The 21357-nt window shown below is 44.8% G+C and overlaps 1 protein-coding gene across 2 annotated transcripts in view; it reads right to left on the bottom strand.

Annotated features, from left to right (window-relative positions):
* Positions 1–16986, bottom strand: part of Ndf (Nucleosome-destabilizing factor) — a 108543-nt gene extending 91557 nt beyond the window's left edge. The window contains exons 1-4 of one of the 2 annotated variants that reach the window (XM_037428899.2): positions 16893–16986; positions 16752–16788; positions 16173–16255; positions 8287–8416 (exon numbers count right to left, since the gene is read on the bottom strand). In XM_037428899.2, the coding sequence (XP_037284796.2) occupies positions 8287–8416; positions 16173–16255; positions 16752–16788; positions 16893–16927 (285 nt within the window). In that variant the 5' untranslated portion in view covers positions 16928–16986. The remainder of the gene's footprint in view (positions 1–8286; positions 8417–16172; positions 16256–16751; positions 16789–16892) is intronic. The other variant, XM_037428898.2, reaches the window with a different exon arrangement.
* Between the last annotated feature and the right edge of the window lie 4371 nt (positions 16987–21357).

Below are 21357 nucleotides of genomic sequence, written 5' to 3'. Positions count from 1 at the left end.
ATGGATGCTATGCAAAACAGTAATTGCAGATTTAATTACACAATTTCAAAAAACTTAAATGAGACTTCTGGCTGTATTTGCTCTGTGCTACCAGCAAGAGGCGTGGAGCTAAGGCAGTTTACCTTTGCATCACCAATGAATAAGCTTGACATAGCCCAGCAAGCCTCTACTGATGGCTCTTCTACCCTAACCAGAGGGCCTTCAAGCAAAGCTGAGACCATGGCAAAGACAAACATGCAAACTCATCAACATAAATAATGCTGGAAAGCGAGATATGCTGAGTGCTCTGCAGAAGCGGCAATTACACACTGGGTAAATCTTTTCGCAACCTCTGCTTAACTGTTCACAGTGACTGCAGCCAAAGGAGCAACTTTTTAATTAAGCTTTGATTAATAGTAATGATTATTTTTGTGGCAATCGTACAGACTTCCGTTAGTTTCCATGACTTTGTCAGGTTTTTCAGAAATTCCATGACTATTCCTTCTCTTTTTTTGCCATGCCTAAATTCCCTGACTTCTTTAGGTTGGTAGACACGATGAGTATGTGTGAAATATGAATAAATGCATTGGACACCCTTTTAATGTCTCCCAGTGGTCAAAAACAAAAAGAAGTATCTCAAAGGAAGGACACATTCATTATGATTTTGCTAAGTATGCCCAAGGGTCGGTAAAATGAAAACTCAAAATCCTTTAAGAGAATTCATTTATTGTACAAATGCGGCACAAGCTGTATTGCTGCTGTATTAATCTCTCCAATGCTTACTCAGATCTTGTAATCTTCAGTTGTCTGAAGTAAATTTTTAGGGTCTAACATTGTAGGTTCATTGAATTTTTTTGTTCCCTTTCAAATACAACGAATTCCAATGGTTTTTACTAAACTTGAAGTGCTGAGCAACTGACCATTCGAGGGACCTATGGTGTGGTGGACCTACCCACTATGAAATGTTGTCATGCGACTGTGAGAGCCAGTGACACAACTGACCAGCTTCTGCTGCTTTGCCTGCTGTGTTGAGCACTGCGAGTGCCCGTTCCCTCGATTGTAAATTTAAGTTGCTTATCAAGTGTGAAAATGAAAAACAGTCAGAAAAGCTTGATTCACTTTGCCAATTGCACCGTTGGCTGCTAATCTGACCTTGTCGTCCAACTGAGGCGATGTTTTCCGTGAGGCTTTGGACAGCCGCAGCATTAAGCGTGCTGAAACATTTTCGATGCGATCATTTGTAGAGTATTAGGCTGAGAAGCAACGAAAGAAGCAGTAAAATCCCCACATTGGCACTCTGTAACAGTGTGTATGTGTAACATGTACGTGGCGTGATGTACGCTTTACTGACTTGTACTTAGATAAGGCAATGCTGCATTCTAAAGGCATACGAATACCATGTGCACACGTTGTAGTGTGCACATGGTATTCGTATTCGTGGTAAATATGGTACCAACAGGAGAACTTCAATTTATCTTCTAAACGTTTGTGGATGCACGGCAACTGAAGCGGTTAATGGCTGCAGCTGCAGCCATGTAGAAATGTATACGAAAAGAGTTTGGCTAACCACAGCTCCGCTTCTACGCCGCTCGGCATATTTATCCTATCTGTACAACGACTGCCCAGCCTATCTTGCATACCCCCTGTTCGATTGTCAACTGTAGTGGCACTAAACAAAATGTGAAGGCAAAATAGCACAGGATCGTATGTGCGATAACACTCAAACACAGTAGAATCTCGATGATACGAATTCGAAGGGAGCTTGCAAAATGTTTGTATCATCCCAAATTCTTATGAAGCAAAAATAAGTTAAAGCTGATCATGAAGGTGAACAAGAACTTTATTGAGGTCTACTATTTGCTGAAAAAAGAACATGATGTGTTTTCGAACATTCGTGCCTTCACTACCTCTCAATAAAGTGCTGCAGTTCCCTCACACCTGCTGCTGGTTCTTGAAAAGCACGTTCACAATTGGCATCAAAGAGAAGCAAAGCGCGCTGCGAAGTCAACACAAAAAAAAAATCAGTCACGTGGGAGCATTCAAGCGAAAACACTGGAGCGGCCGCAAAACCATGCCGGCGCCCATCGAAAATGTTCACACTTGTTTTGCATACCGCCACTTAAAAACTCATTCCATTTTGCCCGATCCCTGAGCATTAAAATTCATACAGAGTTCTAGTTATGCAAGCAAAACACTGAAAGGAAACAGTTTATACCTATACAGATGTTGTTTTTGGGAGATACGCCAGCAGACACGGCACGAGCAGACACACCGGCAGCGGCGGTGATGAATTTAGCTGGCAGTGCAAAAGTGAGACACGTTAGGTCATGCCGGCTCGCTGCTGCTGCTGCACCTCCTTCTACTTCTGGTGTTCACAGCAATCGTAATCTGAATCAGGCCCTCGACGAAGGCACCCCTGTCAAGGCCGTGAGGCTTGTAAGGTGCATGTAGTTCGCGATTGCGTCGACGTGAGCCACTGCAGTTGCTTTACCGCCATGTTGAATTTACGGCTCGTTGTTTACATCGTGTGGTTTGAGAGCTTGTGCAGCTGGTGTAGCCAAAGACGCGAAGCAAAAAAGACGTTCTGCTATCGCGTGGTGGAAAAATTGGTCTCGGGCAGATTTTTTCGCGTGAGCCTCGCGGCGTGGCTTTCTGGCCAATCAGGTGGCGAAGCGAGGAAAATACCCATGAGTTTTGCCGCGTTCACTCCTTTTGGGGCACAATGCGAACAGTTCTTTCTCCCGCAGACAAGTCGCGTTGCGCCGTTTGCGTGAAGCAGTCAATCGTGCGTTCGTGTCATCAGCAGTGGCTGGAGAAACTCTTCGTGTAGCACTAAATCACGGCATATCTTATGCAATGTAGTCCATCCAAAGCAACCTTAAAATTTGTGTCATTGCGAAAGTCGCGTCAACCATGACGGTATCATCGAGACTCTACTTTATAGAAATACTGATCCTAAGGCTGTGTACACGAATACCCAGCAGACTACGTTTTAATTGGAAGGTGCGGCATTCACTATTTAATGTGGTTAAAGCACTTGTTTCGTAGAACTTGCGGTGTCGGCAGCTGTGGCAGTGTCTTAAGTTGTGACCGAAAAAGCACCGTTGGGAGAGCATGAAAATTTGTGGTAGACGCAATAAAGACAGGAGTCTGAGGGTGTTGCACGTTGACCTTTCTAGCGGTAAAATACAGGCCTCCATCGAGAAGCGAAGGTAAGCTGGCGCCTGGAAGGAGATGGTGTGCGTGAGCATGCATATTTGCCCGTGCACACACGAATGCATGTACAGACACACAAACACGTGCATTCAACATGCGTGAATATGCTTACAAACACTTGTGCTCACACATGAATGCTTTGAATATGAAGTTCTCGCTTCTTTTTCTTTTGAAGCTTAAACGATCGAATTTCACAAGTTACGATTTTGGTAAACCTGTGCACACCAAACAAGTGTGCAGCAACCAAATCATGCTTATAGTTTCAAGTGTTAATACTAAAATTTACAAGTGCCACGCGTGCTGGATTGGGGCACGGAGAGCGGTGCGACAAAAGAATCTCCAAACTTCCCGAATAGCATATATGACAATTCATCTAACAACAATCGTTTTTTTTGGTGTTCCACTGTTCTTATCCAGAGAAAAAAGAAATGAGGAGCCAATGCTTTACAGAGAGTCAGTAAGCTGGTGCAAGGTTATTTTAGGGGATCTGTGCTTAGGCCATGCATTATTACGCTGGTATTACTACCAGCGTTATTGATCTCGTACATGCCTCCAGTAACCCAGCCAGAACTCGCAACTTATATTGTCTACAATAGGGCCCCACTCGATGACCATATCACATTTTGTTTCTCTTTCCGAATCGGCATTTGCACGAACTTCGAATCGAAACTCAATTAAAATACTTATTATGCTGTATTCAAGGCTGATATTGTATAGATGGCACATCTATGTAGGCATCAGTGTGATTTAGCACACTGATGGCCACACTGCAGGTAACATACAAGTTGTGTCAGAATCCTTGTGTGATCACTCCTTTAGCATACCAATACCAACGGCATAAACTCCTCAACCATTTTGAACGGGTATGGCTCACCCGCTTGAAATATCTCCCCATAAGCATATTTAATGAGACTCATTTCCAAGCTTGTTCACGTGTCACTTCACAGTTGGTAGCACTTGCTTGGCAATTTCTTTCACTTTTTTTGACAACTTGTGTAAACATTGTCCAGTGAAGGCGACGAGTGCGCTGCTCGTGCATCGTTGCGGTAAAGGAGACTCTTTCAATCTTAATGCTTTTGAGGCCCTAATTCTTAAGATACCGAAATTTACTTGCCGGGCGCAGAAAGATTACTTCGCTCGCAGGACAGGCGCCGTATGTGAAAAGAGTGTGCTTTTCAAACACAGCAAAGTAACAACTGGGGCACATTGTTGGTTCGCACTCATATCTGTATCTGTGATTGCGTTTGTGCCTCGTTTTTCTTTAAACAGCGCCGAGCGTAAACCTTGCTAGTTCGCTCTCGTCCGGTGTATGTTGTTTTCGTGCATCATTTGTGCTGAGCAGTGCGATGCCCGTTTCAATTTGCTTGCCGTTCTCAGCGTTAATTCCAAGTTGTTGCTATCGCATTGCTTCACCCTTGCGGTGAAACTGTGACTTTTGTTAATTTTGGACAACCCCGAGGGGATGCCAGATTAGGCGCTGATGGAAACTCTTCGAGACCACAGTGACGACGGATATTTGGAGGTCGACTCATCACGTGCTTCCGTCTTGCGCCGTGAATTCGCAGGCTGGTAGCTTTTGCGATTAGTTTATTAGTCCTGGCAACAACACGATGGCGCGTTGAATAGAATGCAATGAACGCGATAGCAAGAAATTGCAATGTTATAAGAAATAAGGCTGGCAGCCAACTCTTTTGGATCCGATATCGCAGCACTCTTACAGAAACGCTGGTGTGAGCAAATACGGCCGTTTAAGGGAGAAGTGCTTTTTTCACACAGTCCCTTCATGTTGAAACCGCACCGATACTTGCGGAGATAGCAAGCGCGCCAGCGATCGCGACCGCCCTTAAAATCCAAGTTTATTATTACTACTCGAACGATTCCCCTCCCCAAGTTGTTTCATGCTCATTCAAGACGGGTGGTTTACTTTCTGTTTGAACATTTCAACGGCAGTTCTAACCCGTGAGAGATGTTATCTTATGCACTTTCCAGGCGATAGACATGGGCCGACTCGCTTGATCTCTGCTTCAGAAGCGCTCGCGAAAGTTACGATGCGCAGGGGCGTGTTACAATTTGAATTTTTTACAGAACATGGCGGCGATGGCAAAAACCCGCTGAGAGCCTTCATGTAATTGCTATTGCAATAATAACGCAGTTTTTTACTGTAAAATGAGTGTTTTGGGTTAGCTCTGCCTTTAGTCTCCTTTTCGTTTAATTTGCACGTTTATTTTCCAAATTTTTGTACCAAACTTGCATATAACGAAATCCTTTTTATAACAAATGTTTTTGGGAATTTATCGATTTCCTTATATCCAGATTTAGTAGTATACACACATGCGAAATAAAAAAATGTTCAAGGCGAAGGATCACAGCAGTTTAATTTGAGAATGGGTATCACTACGACTTGCACAGAAAGCAAGCATTTGCAGAAAATGCAGTCACGCATGTAACGCAAAAAATTTCCTAAAGCGCTTGCTTATATAAACAGGCATGAATACTAGGATAAGTAACACTTCTCATAGCTTAGAGAAACCCAAATCTTGATAAGAATGCACACACACACACTAAATAATCGTGTCCCCAAGGAGAACTAATTCGTAGCAAGTTAATTGACAACAACAAACTATCGTAGTGCCAGTTACCTTGTTTTCAATGCGCAAGTTTCCGATTTGCGTCGTTTTCTTTCGCACGTCAAGTTTCTGTTGATATATTCATTTGTATTTTATGTTTTTATGCTCTTTGACTAAACGAGTGTTTTTTTGCTTCGTTTCAATTTTTTTCATGTTTTATTTCTTTTGCCAGCAAAGGAAGCTGCAAATACTGGTGCTTATACTGTGGTGAGAGTTAAGAATGATACTTTGAGTCTTCGCTCACACGCAAACGTTGGAGGTGTGTGTGTGTGCGTGTGTACATGCATGACACTTCCGTGCATGCCTAGGGAGAGTGCACATTGTGGCTTCTTTGCCCCGACGTGGACACTGGAGGTGCTCGGTGCCCTGACCAAGTGACGACTGACAGCCTGGCTGTGCCCTGCTCTCGGCCGTAGCCGAGAAACCTTGCTGCCCCTCCACCATGGCCATTCATGTTGCCTGCCAATGCCAGGATGCCTGACAGCCAATTTCGGTTCGACCTCCCTGATCAATGGAGAAGCCAGTCTTTCCAGTGAGGTCCCCCCGTCATCCACAAACCACAAAGAAATTCGGGACCTCCGAACCACTACCGAAGTGGTGTTCGTTGGGCTCGCAGACCAATCATTGCCACGAGACATCAGTGAGCCCCTTTCGTGCCTCTTGCCTCACACACGGGCATCGCATTCAGCGGACAATATCACGAACTGTCGCCCCTCCGTGCGGTGGCAATATCCTGCCTCAGCACCACGAATCCTACCCTTACTTTCCTGTGCTCCTTTTATACTGTCATGAGTTTACTTTTTTTAATGCTTTCTGTCTTGTCATCAATTTTTTTTAGCAGCAGCTATAGGGCTGGGCTGAGGTTGACTGTTGCTCGTAGCAGGTTTATTTTAACTGCATGGGTAACATCCGGCTGTCTTTACAGAGTAGTATAGGGCAAAATTGGGAGAGGGGATGTGAAATTGAGGCTATCCCACCGCCATTGTGAGGGGCTTTGTCGCCGTTCTCATTTTTTAAACTGACTCTCCCCTCCTCCGCAGTTCATCAGCGCTGGAAGAGGAGTGACATTCATCCCTCTCACCCGGATTGACTGTGGCGCTGTGCTCTAGTCACACAGGATGTTTCGCGAGCGCTTTAGGATTCAGTCAGAAGCCTCTCTGAACAGCGAAAGGTGAGCACTCATTTTTTTTTCTGTCCGTCAGCTCCCTTTGTTTGGAGCTCGCTCAGACTCGTCAACAGCGCCTTGCGCCCGTGGCGAACATTTACGTTTCCTTGCCCTTTCCAAATGCTAGGCCAAAGCGGTGCAGGGTCCTTGCGCGTGGTCGTACCATGCCGACCTGCACCTCTCTAAGACAACGTGAGCAAAGTTTGCCCTTGCTCAAGCGATCGGGCCCTGCAGTCCCCGATCGCGAGAGCATGCAGCATAGTCGCGAGGGCCCATTTTCCTCAGGTGCGTGCCACTGTGAATCCCTTTTGCCCATGGCGTGGACAAGCCTCGTTTGCCTTTCTGCCACCTTTTTGCAACGAGCGCTGTGCTGGGTTTTTGGAGTTACCGCAGGCAACAAAGTGTTGCGAGTTGCTTGAGAGCAGCACCGTGCACTTGCCACGCTGCGCTTGGTGCCTTGTATATCCGAACGGGCGTGTGCAGTGGCGTTGGTCACATGAGACGGCGGCGAACGTGGCGCTGCGGCTCACCAGGTACGGACCCATGCTAGTGGCCTTACTCCTTTGGTATACGCTGTAGACTACATCTTGTACAAACTTCTCGCAACAACATGTCGAACTGTGGGCTAGGCCAAATCACTGTAGGTGCTTTTCAATGGCGGTCACTCAAAGTCGTGAGTTTGTACAAAATTAACTCTCTTCGTTAGCTCTACTTGAAGAAAAGGTGACTTGGGTGGCGCTGTAACACTTAAATGGTTGTTTGTGATTCGATTGCAATGTATTTGATATAGAGTGCGAGCCCACGAAATCAAACCATCGGTACCGTAGAGCGTACAGAATTTTGGTCGTCACAATGAGCATAATGCAGGTGGCGTGAAACGTAATTGCCGAAGTTCTGCAATGGCACTTCCTTTTCGTCCTTTTTTTTTTTCTTGTCCCGTTCCTTTCGTTCGCAATGCAGGTTTCTATATGTTAATTTTTGGAAATCTAAATTGCATCGCCTACCTCAATTCACGGACATACAAGACCGCATGCTCAACACGTTTTGCGCTAGTGTAGCCTATGAAGAAGGTTGTTTCGGTTGTAGTGCGGATATTCATGACTTATGCTGTAGTCGGAAATAAAATTTTCGGAAATTTCACTTTGCATAAAAGGTGCACCCCGAAATTGAAGCCGAATTTTCTGCCCCTATTATGCGAGTAAATAAGGTAGTGAGCCTACTATAAAGGCCAAATATCGATGAGAAAGAGTGCACCTTCCCACCATACTGGCATGAAAAACAAGCCACTCAAGCACTCACTTCTGGAAGGTTCTTGACATAATCTTCAATAGCTTCCAAGGCTTCCTTGAAACTGGCGGTCTTACTGGACTTCGAGAACTGCTCCCTGCTGGCTTCATATGGCTTGATTTGGTCTTCCTGGATCCATGCACTGCAGAAAGATATCATGCTCAGCTAGGCTCAACAAACAATGCAGCATGACGTGCAACCAAGTACTTGTACTTACTGCGCGAGCAAACTGAATGCTTGCTAAGACATTGAAAAAGAATAGCAGAAAAATTCACACTTGCAATATGTACACAATACCTTAACAGCCTAACCAAAAAGGCTACTTATTTAGTGTCCCACAAATAAACCCTCCTTTCGTTAACAAACAGCTACAGTTTTTGCAAACAATGAGGTTTGGTGATCCAGCTATCCCTCACATTAATGGGTGCTCATAGGGGAGAAAAACGCCACAGAGAAGCTGCAAGGCACCAAGACAGGAATTATGGGACAGCAGAGATAAGCTAATGAACTTCACCCTAACAATCAACTGGGCAAGCAATAGAAGATTGATGTACCGAGCTTACACAGTACCATTCAAACAAACCTGGTTATAATATTTTGCAGAACATTAACTTGAGGTACCTAGTAAGCACAAAAACGCTACACTGCATGCAGGATTTGCAGCAAGGATAGGCTGCAATATCACTACGCATGAGTCTTTAACGTAGAAGCTTTTTGTAAGTTTTACAACTTTTCTAAAGGAAACAGTTGTGTTATACATGGGAAATACCAGGGAAAACTAATTTCACAACCTCCATACCCACTGCCTGTAATCCCAGACTGTCAAATCCCTCAGGTTCTATGACAACAAAAATGAAGTATGTTTTCAATTTTTCTTGCTCTTCCTTTAAAGGTGAATGTACGAAGTTGCTAAAGGAGGACCCATACAAAAATTTTGGTTCCATGTTTTTGCTGCATTATGCTGCTGGAGGCTTGTCAGTGGCAGGACGGCATTCTTTGTTGCAGTATGTGACAGATAAGGTTTGTGAGACCAATAAGCCACGGTGTGCAACTAATGCCAACGACCCTGTGCAATGTGGTAAACAAACATGACAGCGCATATAACTGTGATTTCTACGTAGCCGGCGTTGGCGGCTTGTGTTCTGTCACTTTCTGAGCGATTTGTCATCATGACCATCTGGTGGTCACTATTTTCTTGAGCCAAGAGCAAAACATGTGCGCCACGAAAACAGTCTTGCGAGCAGCTGTTGAACTGCACGGCACAAACGCGGCAGAACCACCGACAGTTGAACCTGCCCATAACAAACCTTCATACAACAAATCCCTAATTATGACAAAACTGTCATTTCGTGAAAACACTTGTATTTGCAACCCCTATGTAACAAAGTAACAGCAGAAGACACCCTTGAAATAACGAATTTCCCCACCGACCACCAGTTGATCATGCCGCAAATTTTGTCACTTCAGCCTGAGCAGCAGCCACATGCATCTTCTGCGGTTGCCGAAGCGGTGTTGTGTGTACAGCGTGTACATAGCTCCTCCAGCAATGTGTGTTCGTGTGTGTGCAATTAGGAAGCTAGCACGATAGACACGTGAAAGCATCAACATCCACTAATAAGCTGCCTGCTTTGCCACCTTAGAGGCAAGAAAGCTGCGCAGCAAGCTCAATGCAAAAAAAAAAAAAAAACCATCTGAGACAATTTTTTTTGTGCCTTTTAGCCTTTCTAGAAATTCTATCAACTGCACTTCTGCTTTAAATAGCAACTTTGTGACCAGATATATAACTGGTCACAAATTTAAAATGGCAGCCAAGCAGTCTGCGGCGAGCCTCATCAGTGCATGCGCAAACCACCCATTTTGCACGTCAAAACTCAAAACCCCTAAAACACATTCCTTAACACCCTCATTTAAATTGATTGCTGAGAAGACTGGAATTGGCAAAACGTGCTGCAGCAGTGAGTTGGCATGCCCTAGAATATCTGTCCTCCACACAGATGGGTCTCTGTTTCCCAGCTGCTCAACCGTTGCCGGCGTGCAAGTTTATGTGTAGTCTCTACTGGCATATCTCCTGAAACAAAAGGCTTCACAAGGCAAAAGCTGTATTTTTTCTTACATGCATAACTTGAATTCGGTATGAAATAAACAGCCCTGGAAATGGGCCGAGTGGCATGCATTCACTTCAATTCTAAACGGAGTAAACAGAAATAGTAAAAGTGATGGCAACTTGGAGTGGAGGCTGAACAAATGTGAATGTTATCAATGTGTGTGTGAATAACTTTCCCAATATTAGTTTTTGATGCCACAAATTTTTGCAAATCATTACAAGAACTAATGCCTTGACAAAGGAACTTGAACTTCACTATTTGCCCATGAACTCCAAATCACTCATGCAGCTCCTTGACAAAGGGTTTATTCATAACACAAGGTGCTCTTAGCGGCATAGACTTATCCACATTTGGAAAATGAAAGTGGAAGAGTCTTCAGGCCCACCTTATCCCTCTGAAGCTTGGGCCTTAGGCAGCTTGGATTTCACTGCACATGAATGAAGCAGCCTTGGAAGACATCCAATTAATAGTATTTTATGTATATACTAATTTTAATGCAGACAACTGTGCCATTACTACCATGGAGATGTCAGATTATGTGTTGGTAGAAAGTGTCTGCGATCGCAGAGACAATGGCTGATCTTTGGAGGTGGATTTGTCAAGCACCTTGCCTTTCGCAATGAAAGCGCTGTACATCACTGTCGACATATGCCTCGTTGCGGGCTCACTGGACATTGATGGAGCAGCGTAATATTGCTATATGCACTATGAATGATTGGTATTGCCGTCCCTCACAAACAGGCAAGAAAAAGATAATGTAGTTTTTTTTTTGCTAAGTAAGCGTTTTGGGCAACGCCTATCCTCAGTTCCTTCATTTAATTTGCATGTTTCCTTTTGAATTTTTGTACTGAAACTGTATATAATGATAATCTCTGTAGCGAAAACTTTTTGGGCATTTTTCAATTTCATTAGATCTAGATTTCACTGCATGCCATCATAACTGTTTGTGCCAGGTCAGAGCTCAATAGCAGTGGCACTGTTGTGGAAATTGGTGGTCGCTGTCATGTCCGCTAATGCAATTTCAATGATGCAAGAAGTGGCATACAGTGTTTAATAGTGCATGTCAATATTCATATAACCTAGTTTATAAGCTACATTTAATGTTGGGATTTGGTAGATCGTATTGCATAGCCTCTGAAATCAAACAAACAACACACACACCATTTTATTACACTTCTGCATGTAGTCTGCTAACGCCAACTTTACTACACTTTGCTGCACAAAACAAAATATAAAAAAGAAAATAAATACGTATTACATTCAAAATTGTGTGTTGCAAGTAAGAAAACTTATGCTGTTATTGATTTGAGTTTTTTTTGGCTGTTTTTAGTTTTATAGTGTGTATTTCAAGTCGACCTGCCCCACTGTAAATAATGACGGCGTCACTCTGTTGCAGCAGTTGGGCATCACACTTGTAAGCAAAAATGATCACGTGTGCATAAGGTTATTTGTGTTCATCTAACAAGTCACAGTTTCACCAAATGAGCGAAGAATTGAATGTGATAGCAACATATTTGAATGTTTTATGAAGCGAGGCCAGCATTTTTAGAAACAATATTAATTGTAGCAAACAAATTACGTTTTCTTTGAAAAACCATTAGCCTTTTAGTTAAGATCCTGCCACCCGGTTCTTGGCCGATCCCCCTTTGTGGGTGTGCGCCAGAGTGTCAAGGATCATCATCATCATCATCATGCACTTGGTAAGTAACCAAGTCTCCTGCAGCGTGGCCATAGCGACAAATTACATGTTGCACAAAGTGAGGATGACAGTCAACTCATTTACACCCAATCGCACGTAACTCTACAAAATGCTGGTGTAAGAGAACATGGCCGCTCTAGGTAGACTTTTGGCACCGTGCTGATTGTTGCCATGATAGTGCAACAACCATAAGCCCCCCCCCCCATTCGCTGGCGAGACAAGCGTGCGTGCTGACAAGCCCGGCCGGAAAGGCAATGCTCACTCTGTAGAAAGAAGAGGCTAGCACGTCCTTCCCCGCATGTGTGTCTGTGTGTGTATATATATATATATATATATGTTAAAAGCTCGTTAATTTAGAAATTCTGACACGACATCCGGCCCCTGTAAACATACGCATCACTCTATGAGACTAGGTGCTCGTTATTTCGTACAGTTTTGACCGCAAGTCAGATAACTAGGCGATTTTCGGGCCGTTGGCGAGGCTCGGAAATGAAAAAAAAAAAAAAAAACATTTGGAACAAAAGTGAAGCTCAAACACAGCACCGCCTTGGGCATCAATTATTGACTTGGCTTGACTTCAGACTGGTTGAACACCTTTTCTTCGCATGTGGGTATGTGTGGGTTTGGCGGTGCCATTTTTGTTGCTTTGTTCCCGTGAGTGTGTGACATCCTTGAGCAGTTGAACCCCGTTTTGTCGAAGAATGATTCCGTACGGCTCACAAGGTGCTTTTGTGCCGAGTTCCCGTGTGATCGCTCTCTCCGCAGATGGCAAAGCCGGCGAAGCGGCCAAAGTGCGAGGCCAAGGACTTAAATACCAAAGTAGAAATTTTGTGCGCCTTGAAAAATGGGCTCTCTCGACAAGAAGTGATGAAGAAGTTCAATGTTAAAAGAAGTACTCTTGGTACATATGTTAAATATGAAGGGAAGATTCTGCAGGCGTTTGAAGGTGAGAAGTTCAGTGCATTGAGAAAGGAGCTGCAAACAGCAGCTCATCCAGAGTTAAAAGACGTCCTGCTTCGGTAGGTGGTCAGCTCGCGTAATGCAAATCTGCCCTTGTGTGGACCCCCGATTATGACGCAAGTTGAAAAGTTTGCAGCGATGATGGACATTGATTCCTTCAGAGCATCGGAAGGATGGTGTGCACGGTTCCAGGAAAGGCACGGCCTTGTTTTCAAGACCGTTTAAGGCGAAACAGGTGCCGTGAGCGAAGACACGGTCAGCAACTGGAAGAGCGCTAAGCTGCTGGAGCACTTTGCCGCCTACGATCCGAATTATATATTTAACGCTGATGAGACAACACTGTTTTTCAAAGCATTACCAGACAGAACTGTGATCATGAAAGGGGATCCTTGTATCAGTGGCAAGAGAAGCAAGGAACAAGTGACCGTACTTTTAGCAGCCAACATAACGGGGACAGAGCGCTTGCCGTTGCGCGTTATCGGGAAGGCTCAAAAGCCACGCTGCTTCAAGAATATAAAAAATCTTCCCACGGATTACCTTGCCAACCGAAAAGCAGGGATGACGGGTGAAATATTCGCAACCTGGATCCAAAAGTTGGATCAACAGTTCTGTGCTAAACACCGCAGCGTAAATCATGCTCGACAACTGCAGTGCACATAACAGTGTCACTGGACTGAACAATATGGAAGCTGCTTTTTTTGCAGCCGAATATGACATCAGCACTTCAACCCATGAACCAGGGCATAATCCAATACGTGAAAACAAAGTACCATAGGTGTGTGTTGGAACTGATGCTACTGTGCCATAACTTCGGCAAACAATACCGTGAGTCTCCTGAGCGCAGTTAGCATTCTTGCGTGGGTGTGGAAGAACACGCCTGCTCACATCAGTGAGAACTGTTACCAGCACTGTGGATTTTTTGTATCCGATCCAGCGACGACACCATGGCCGAAGTGTCATCGGACGACGGTGCCGATGACTGCCAGGATTTCGGAAGCGTTATGCCTGATGAAGTGGCCCTCGACGGTTATATCGCCATTGCTACTGCCGCCACCCTGACCGATGAGCAAATCGTCAAGGAAGTGATGCATGGCGAGGAATCCGACGTGGAGCCCAAAGAGGAGCAGCCGCACCATGAGCCACACAGGCCCCCTCGTACTGTGAAGGAAGCTGCGGAGGCCTTTGTTGTTCTAGAAGATCTTTGTTTTGACACTGCAGGCAACATGGGAGCTGCTGAGTACCTTGAAGGGCTCAGAAAAATTGTGTCCGCGCGAATTTCCGCTGGCCAACAGACGAGCATTCGCAAAAGGTGTGTTCACAAAACTCTTGAATGACATTCGGTTAATTTGGGCATTTTTTCCCCGGTACCTAGAAATCCGAATTAAGCAGCTTTTACTATATACATGAATGACGCCGACGACAGAAACCAGCTGAGACTGCCCATATCATTGCTATCGCAATAAAAAAGAAGACGACACATTTAGTGTGAATATTTTGTTGCCCGCATACAATCACGGAGAAAGAAATTGCATGCAAGTGATGCCACTAAAGTGAGTTCGCCTCTCATAGCGATAGCCGCCTTAAAGGTGTTCAATAACACTGTATGTTTGAAAGCAAGACTAAGATTGAAAGAAGTACGCAAAGAAAATCACTCATTTTATAAACTGCTATTTTGCTTGCCTACTATTGCTAATACAACCATGCTGAAAATGACATAAAGTAAAGAGCCTGCTGGCATCTACAACACAAGGAGCATGTGGCGCTTTGAGATGAAAGCGATTTAAGATGACAAAAATACCAATGGAAACATTCCTCTCGACCAGAGATGCAGCTATGTCTATTGTCCGTTTGACAGCATGCTTTTCACTATGTAAAAGCAACATTCTTGACCACGGCGGGAAAGGAGCATGTTTAGCCCTTTTGGAATTACGAACGTGAAACACCTGCTCCCAACCGTTGGTGCCCAATAGTCGTGCTGTTCACCGATGCTTTTGCATCCATTGAAAAAATAACTTGACCGTCTCCACAAAGTCATTGAACCTCCAAAGAAAATGATCCCTAACCCTGCATGCACCAAAATTTGGTAATTAGTTTGTTGCCTTTGCATAGCATTTCCAATTGTGCAATTCCTACTCCTGGGCGTGACCTTTTTGAAAAATAATATGGATCGCGTCAATAAAGCTGCCTCCAGCATTTCTTCGCAATAAAGAATATCTTATCACTCTCCAAAAAAGAAACATGTAAACAAGTGGACTTGAACCACTTAATCCGATTTGCGGAGGAGCTCAGAAATGACTCAGTGCTGTAGCCATGAACACATGGCTTGTAGCTTTGAACTAAAGCTATATATATATCGTTCCGGGCGTAACTATATTAATGACATGATAATCTGTGGATGATGATATGTGAAACACACATGTTGCATGCGTATGTGGAAATAGAAAACCAAAACCGGAAATACCTGCAAACAAACTATTTGTCACAGCATGCCAAAGCTTCGGCCATATAGCTTTGTCAGTGTTGTCACAAAAAGTTGTTGCTAGGTATAATTAACACCAAGAGAAAGAAACGGACTTCGGTCAGTCACCTCATGCATAGGACAGGAAACTGGTAGTCAGAGCAATGGAATAGTTACCAAGGTTTGGGAAGCGTAGTCAAGCAAGAGAGATGGAGAGATGAAATGAAAAGATTCAAGAGGATAAAATGGAATGAGCTCGCCCAAGATAGAGTGAACCCGAGATCATTTGAAGCCGTCATGCAGTAGATCTAAATAGGCCGAAAATGATGATTCTAAAACTCCCTTATTGAAAAATTGGAGAAATGTATAAAAGATCATTTCGAAGTGTTGGTGTAGATGAAGTTTTAGGTGCTTGATGGTTGTACGACTTGTGTTTACTGAATGCAGATAATGCATTTTAATAGATTAGTGCAAAAATGGCTGTACATGCAAACAATTCTGCTAATAGACAAGTCAAGCACTGACGTGAACACACATTTACCAGAAAACCAAGACCATAAAACTGTTTTTCTGTGTATTTTGCATAAAAATACATTGAAGTGGCTTAGCCCGCAAGAAACGCAGCAGCTCGTACGTGTTTATGGGCGGAAACGCTTGGGAGGCATCAAAAACTCACTAGTTGTTGGTTCCGAAAAAGAAAATACAATGCATTGGCTTCTTCAGGGCCGGTCTCTTGACCTCCTTGGTTGGGTTGGCCACCTGTAAACGATGCACTGATCAAGAAAAGGTGGCGGATGGGCGCACGCATGGCGCTCGCCGGGGCGCACACTAAATCTCCCGCCACTCAAAACCGAAAGTCAGACACAACGCCAACACAAGCGCCAATGGCCGCCGCACAGACGCACGAATCACGCCAAAGAAGGCGCAACAACACCATCTGCGCGCAATCCCGCACAACCAGAAATTATAGCAACTAAACTAACCTCCCGCCGTAGAGTAGACTATGCGGCGCGTTTTGGCGGAATTCGCTAGGCCTAAAAAGCATAAACAGCAACTCGGCGCGGTTTTCAGTGGCAAGATCACACCCGATGATCATTGCCAAATGCACATTACGACACCTAAAGTTCGCACACGAACACACAAATCAAATCAACTGTTTCAGAGTTCACGTGAAGCTGTTTGACAGGGCGCACAACACGCCGATTTTGAATTTGAATGATCGTTGAAGAGCCGCTGCGAACAAAGCCGCACTTACCTTTCCTGGCCACGGGGAGAAGCCTTTCATTTTTGCCCTGCAATATGCAAAAATCACATCAGCACATTGTACGGTATCATAAAAACTGCCATCAAGTACAACATTTGGCTTCCAAAAAACGTGCAACTACAAATGTCTCACCACACAGGGTCGCCGATACTGTACTTCGTCGCCATGCTGAACGAAGAGCGTAGTGGAGGCTGACGGGATTGCACAAAACGCGCGCGGTTTTGATCATGACCTACTACACTCCTGACCTGCCCAGAGAGCACCTCTTCCAGCGCCCACGTTCTAGTTCATACCTTCTGCCGCTAGGGCCGTCACCTACGAGCGGCGTGGCGCTAGTCAGCACCTGCTCGCTGACGTCATCTTCACTCTTTGTGGTCAAATTTTGACCAACAAAGCACTCGTAGTGCGTATTTATGATCCAAAATTTAGAATTATTCAGAAATAATAATACTAAAAGACATTCAGAATTTTTTTGCAATAAAATGCACGCTACCACGCATAGGCTGCCCTACATCGTGTAAATCTACGGGTTCCCACGTTTGTCAACCAGTGTGCTATAAATACTCAAGCGCTCTGAACACCTTGCTTAACCAGCAATGTATGGGAAGAAATAGTCACATATATGCCGCCAGTTCACTACAGAATGCAGGCATTCTTATACCAGCGCCTACAAAACAACCGTAAAGAAACAGACGAACAGGTTATAGGTAGCGCCACCAATGGTGAGCGGTTGAACGAGAGCGGGGACACGCGCTCCCATAGGAACCCCGCTATCTGAACAGGTCAGGAGTGTAGTAGGTCATGGTTTTGATATCAAAACACAGGCCCAGTTTCGTAAACAACTTAATTTCAACAAAAGTATACCAATACATCAAACAAATAAAAATAATACCCTTATATAGTTTTTAAAAATATGAGCGCACATAATTTTTTTTCATAACAAAAGTATTGTTGCTTTTATACTTTATTTTATTAAGACATTCGGCATTTCTTTTGGTTCTGGTTTCGGCTTTCAATGTGCGCACATTTGGAAGTGTTCAACAAATGCGCCCTGCTGAATGAATTTGGTTAAACGCTTTTTCTAGGTAAACAACAATCACCCACACTACTTGGCCCTTGTTGTCACTGCGCATCACAAAGTGGAATGTTTACTTACCTCAACGCCACATAATCGAGTTGAATCACCCATGACAAGCAATATTACATGATCTAACAGATCTCGTTAGATCTGGTTAATATTGCCTTAAATGTACACTTCTTTCCTTCATACAAGACAAGCAAGCTTGTTCAGATGCTTGGCGTGTTTTCACGACACTGGCGGCGTCATCGAGTTGCCTTTATACTATTTAGATTAGCAGCCTGGGTTGTAGTCAGCAACATAATGAACTTCATTTGTCTTCTTTTGTCATTGCTCATATTCTCCACAATATTGAAAAACAGAAACCGGAAAAAATTTGCCAAGCCTAAAAACATGCATGGTGTATATTTATGGTTGTGTTCCTTCACAGTGCAACACAGCTACTCCTTTCTCACAAGTGATTGACAATGGGACGAAAGTCTGGTGACCACACAGACTATCTACGTAAGCACCAGCAGCTTTCCTGCAACATATACAAACATGTCAGCGCACATGTTGCAATAAAGGATTTGGACTTCATAAAGTTTCAAGATCCCGCAAGATGACAAAGCGCTTCAAATTTTGATCACTTTTAAAAGTACTGCAGATTTTAAAGCCTCATGCACATTAGAAGTGTGGCAGTTTGGGCTAGTTGGTACGACATGATGATAGTTCTAGCGCGAGAACAGAACAGACAAGAAGGACACGAGCGCTCGGGTCCTTCTTGTCTCTTTGTTGTCGTTCTGTTCTCGCGCTATAACTATCGGCACCTCATGCACAGCAGGAGCCTTGCAGCATATTGTAGAGCATATGTTGGTAGACGCACATGCAACAACTATGCTACATGTCGCACCTTTTTACCATTCATCTCGACTTCTCTTGCTGCTACATGGACAACTTATTTCTCTTTTGCTTTAGCAATGAACTACCCCATCAATACACAGAAGTTCACATGGCAAACAAACAGCACTAATTAGTCATTTTTGTCCATGAGAGCAGGGCAAAAGTGGTTGGTACCTCTTTAATTTTTAAAGAACATCGCTCACAGCAAACCTCTCTTGTATTCGGAGTGTTTGCTCGCACATTCTTCCCAATTGCTAGTGTATATAACAAAGCGAGCTCGTGTTATTTTCTTCCTGTCAGAACATACAAGCATCCGTGAGCACACATGTCAGCTGTGAGAGTAACATCAAAAATAATTGCAAGGGTTATATGTGCCAAATTCACATTACCCTTACGAGGCACACTGTACTGGGGGTCTCCAAATTGATTTTGGCTATCTGGAGTTCTTTAAAGGGGTACTGACATCACTTTTTGAAGATGAGTTTACTTTGCCAGTCAAATCTTTATACAGAGAGGGTTCTGAGCAAGTAGCAAGCTCAGTAAGTGCTGATATTTTATTTTCATATTAAAGTCAATATCCCATGGCGTAGCTACATATACCGTATATACTCGTGTAAGGGCCGCACTTTTTTTTCGAAAATTTTGCTAGGTGCGGCCCTTACACGAATCAGGCCGATTTAGTACAGGCAGTACAGGCCAAAGGTCTGTACTGTTTATGCAACAGTAGCAGAGTGCAAGAGTCACAAATGACATGCCAGAAATGTTTTTATTCGGATTCCATTTCGCTGTCCTCGTTCTCGGAGGAGCTCGCCTCGGCGTCCGCGTCTTCCCAGAGACGGTCATCTTCGGTGCCGTTCATGGAGTTCGAAATTCCCGTTACCTTGAAGCTTTTAGCAACTACTTCTACTGACATGGCACGCCACGCATTCAAAATCCATTCACACACCTGTTGGAGCGACGCCCGCTTCAGCCGTCCTGTAGGGGTCTTCTCGTGGACGCCTCCAGCCATCCATTCAGAGTAACATCGGCGAAATTCCACTTTGAATGGTCTGTTGACGCATACGTCGAGCGGCTGCAGCACACTCGTCAGGCCACCGGGAATGACGGCCAAGTCCGTACGAGTTGCGGCAACTCGGTTCTTGACGCGGTCGGTCAAGTGGCCCCTAAAGCTGTCCAAAACAAGGAGGGCTTTCCGTTGTAACAGCCCTCCAGGTCTGTTTGCCCAGACGGTCTTAATCCAGTCAACGACCAGTTCCTCGGACATCCAGCCCTTCTCTTGCGCACGTACGACGATTCCCTGAGGGAACTTCTCTTTTGGGAGAGTCTTCCTTTTAAATACGACGTACGGCGGAAGCCTCCTGCCGTCTGCCGTGATGCACAACATCACAGTGCACCTTTGGCGTTCTGCACCAGTCGTGCGCACAGACACACTTTTCGCACCTTTTAAATCCACTGTGGTGCTTTCCGGTGCATCGAACCACACAGGTGTCTGGTCCGCATTCCCAATTTGGGACAGGTCGTATTCATGCTCCCTCCTGAGAGCATTCACGAAGCGATGAAACTTAATGACGTGGTCTTCGTACTCGCGCGGCAGTTTTTGGCAAATCGTCGTTCGGCGCCGAATAGAAAGCTGGTTACGGTTCATAAACCGCGTAGCCCAGCCCCGACTTGCCTTGAATTGTGCCGGGGGTATTTCCATGTGGCGAGCGATGCTGAGGGCTTTGACGCGTATCATGTCAGTCGATACGGCGTAGCCGTCCCTTCGTGTGTCGACGACGTAGTTGACGAGCTCGCTTTCGAGTTGCGGGTACTTGCACTTTTTCCCGCGAAACGCCTTTCGGCTCCTGTTAGTAGCGGCGAGGGCATCTTTCTGATTCATCCAGTAACGCACGCGCTTCTCATCGACGTCGTACTTTCGTCCAGCTTCCCGCTTCCCGTGCTCCTCGGCATAGTCAATCACTTGCAGCTTAAATGCTGCAGTGAATGATCTCAGATGCCGGCCCATCGTCCGTCACGTGCGCTGGCTTCTGCAGGGTTCACTACAACCAACAAAGTGACACCGACGACACCGATCTGAAGTCGCGCTGCCAACGTATCGACACGATGCTAGGAACGATGCCAACAAAGAGGCCGCACAAGGCAAATATGGCGGCGCGCTGTCAACAGCGTGGTCGGCGCGTCGGCGGAAGTAGAATAAAAGCGGAAAAGCGTGCAGCGCCATCTGGCTGTAAATGAACTAACTACACTTTTCTGGCGGGACATTTTGAACTTTTGTTTTTTTTTTTTTCGAAATATCCGCTTTCAAAGTTGGGGTGCGGCCCTTACACGAGGGCGGCCCTTACACGAGTATATACGGTATTGACACAAACTTGACGTCAGACTACAGTGCTAATTCTGGTGGCTTCACACAGCAGTCTGGCTAGTTGTGACGATGTCTCGTATCAAAGCTTCCAGAATAGCTCTCTGTACGTCACCAATGGAGTCACGGTGCGGAAGGGCCGTGTAAGCACCACAATATCTTGAGCGAGCACATGATGAGGAGCTCATGCCATGTTGTCACGTCAAGGTACTATAAGAAGGGACACCCCAGCTTTTAAAGAAAAAAACATACTGTGATTACTTTTTGAGGGTACACTC

Source organism: Rhipicephalus microplus, chromosome 2 (genome assembly GCF_043290135.1).
Source record: "Rhipicephalus microplus isolate Deutch F79 chromosome 2, USDA_Rmic, whole genome shotgun sequence".
NCBI classification, from domain to species: Eukaryota; Metazoa; Arthropoda; class Arachnida; order Ixodida; family Ixodidae; genus Rhipicephalus; species Rhipicephalus microplus.
The sequence above is the reverse complement of the archived record's forward strand: the minus strand, read 5'-3'. Positions and strand labels throughout refer to the sequence as shown.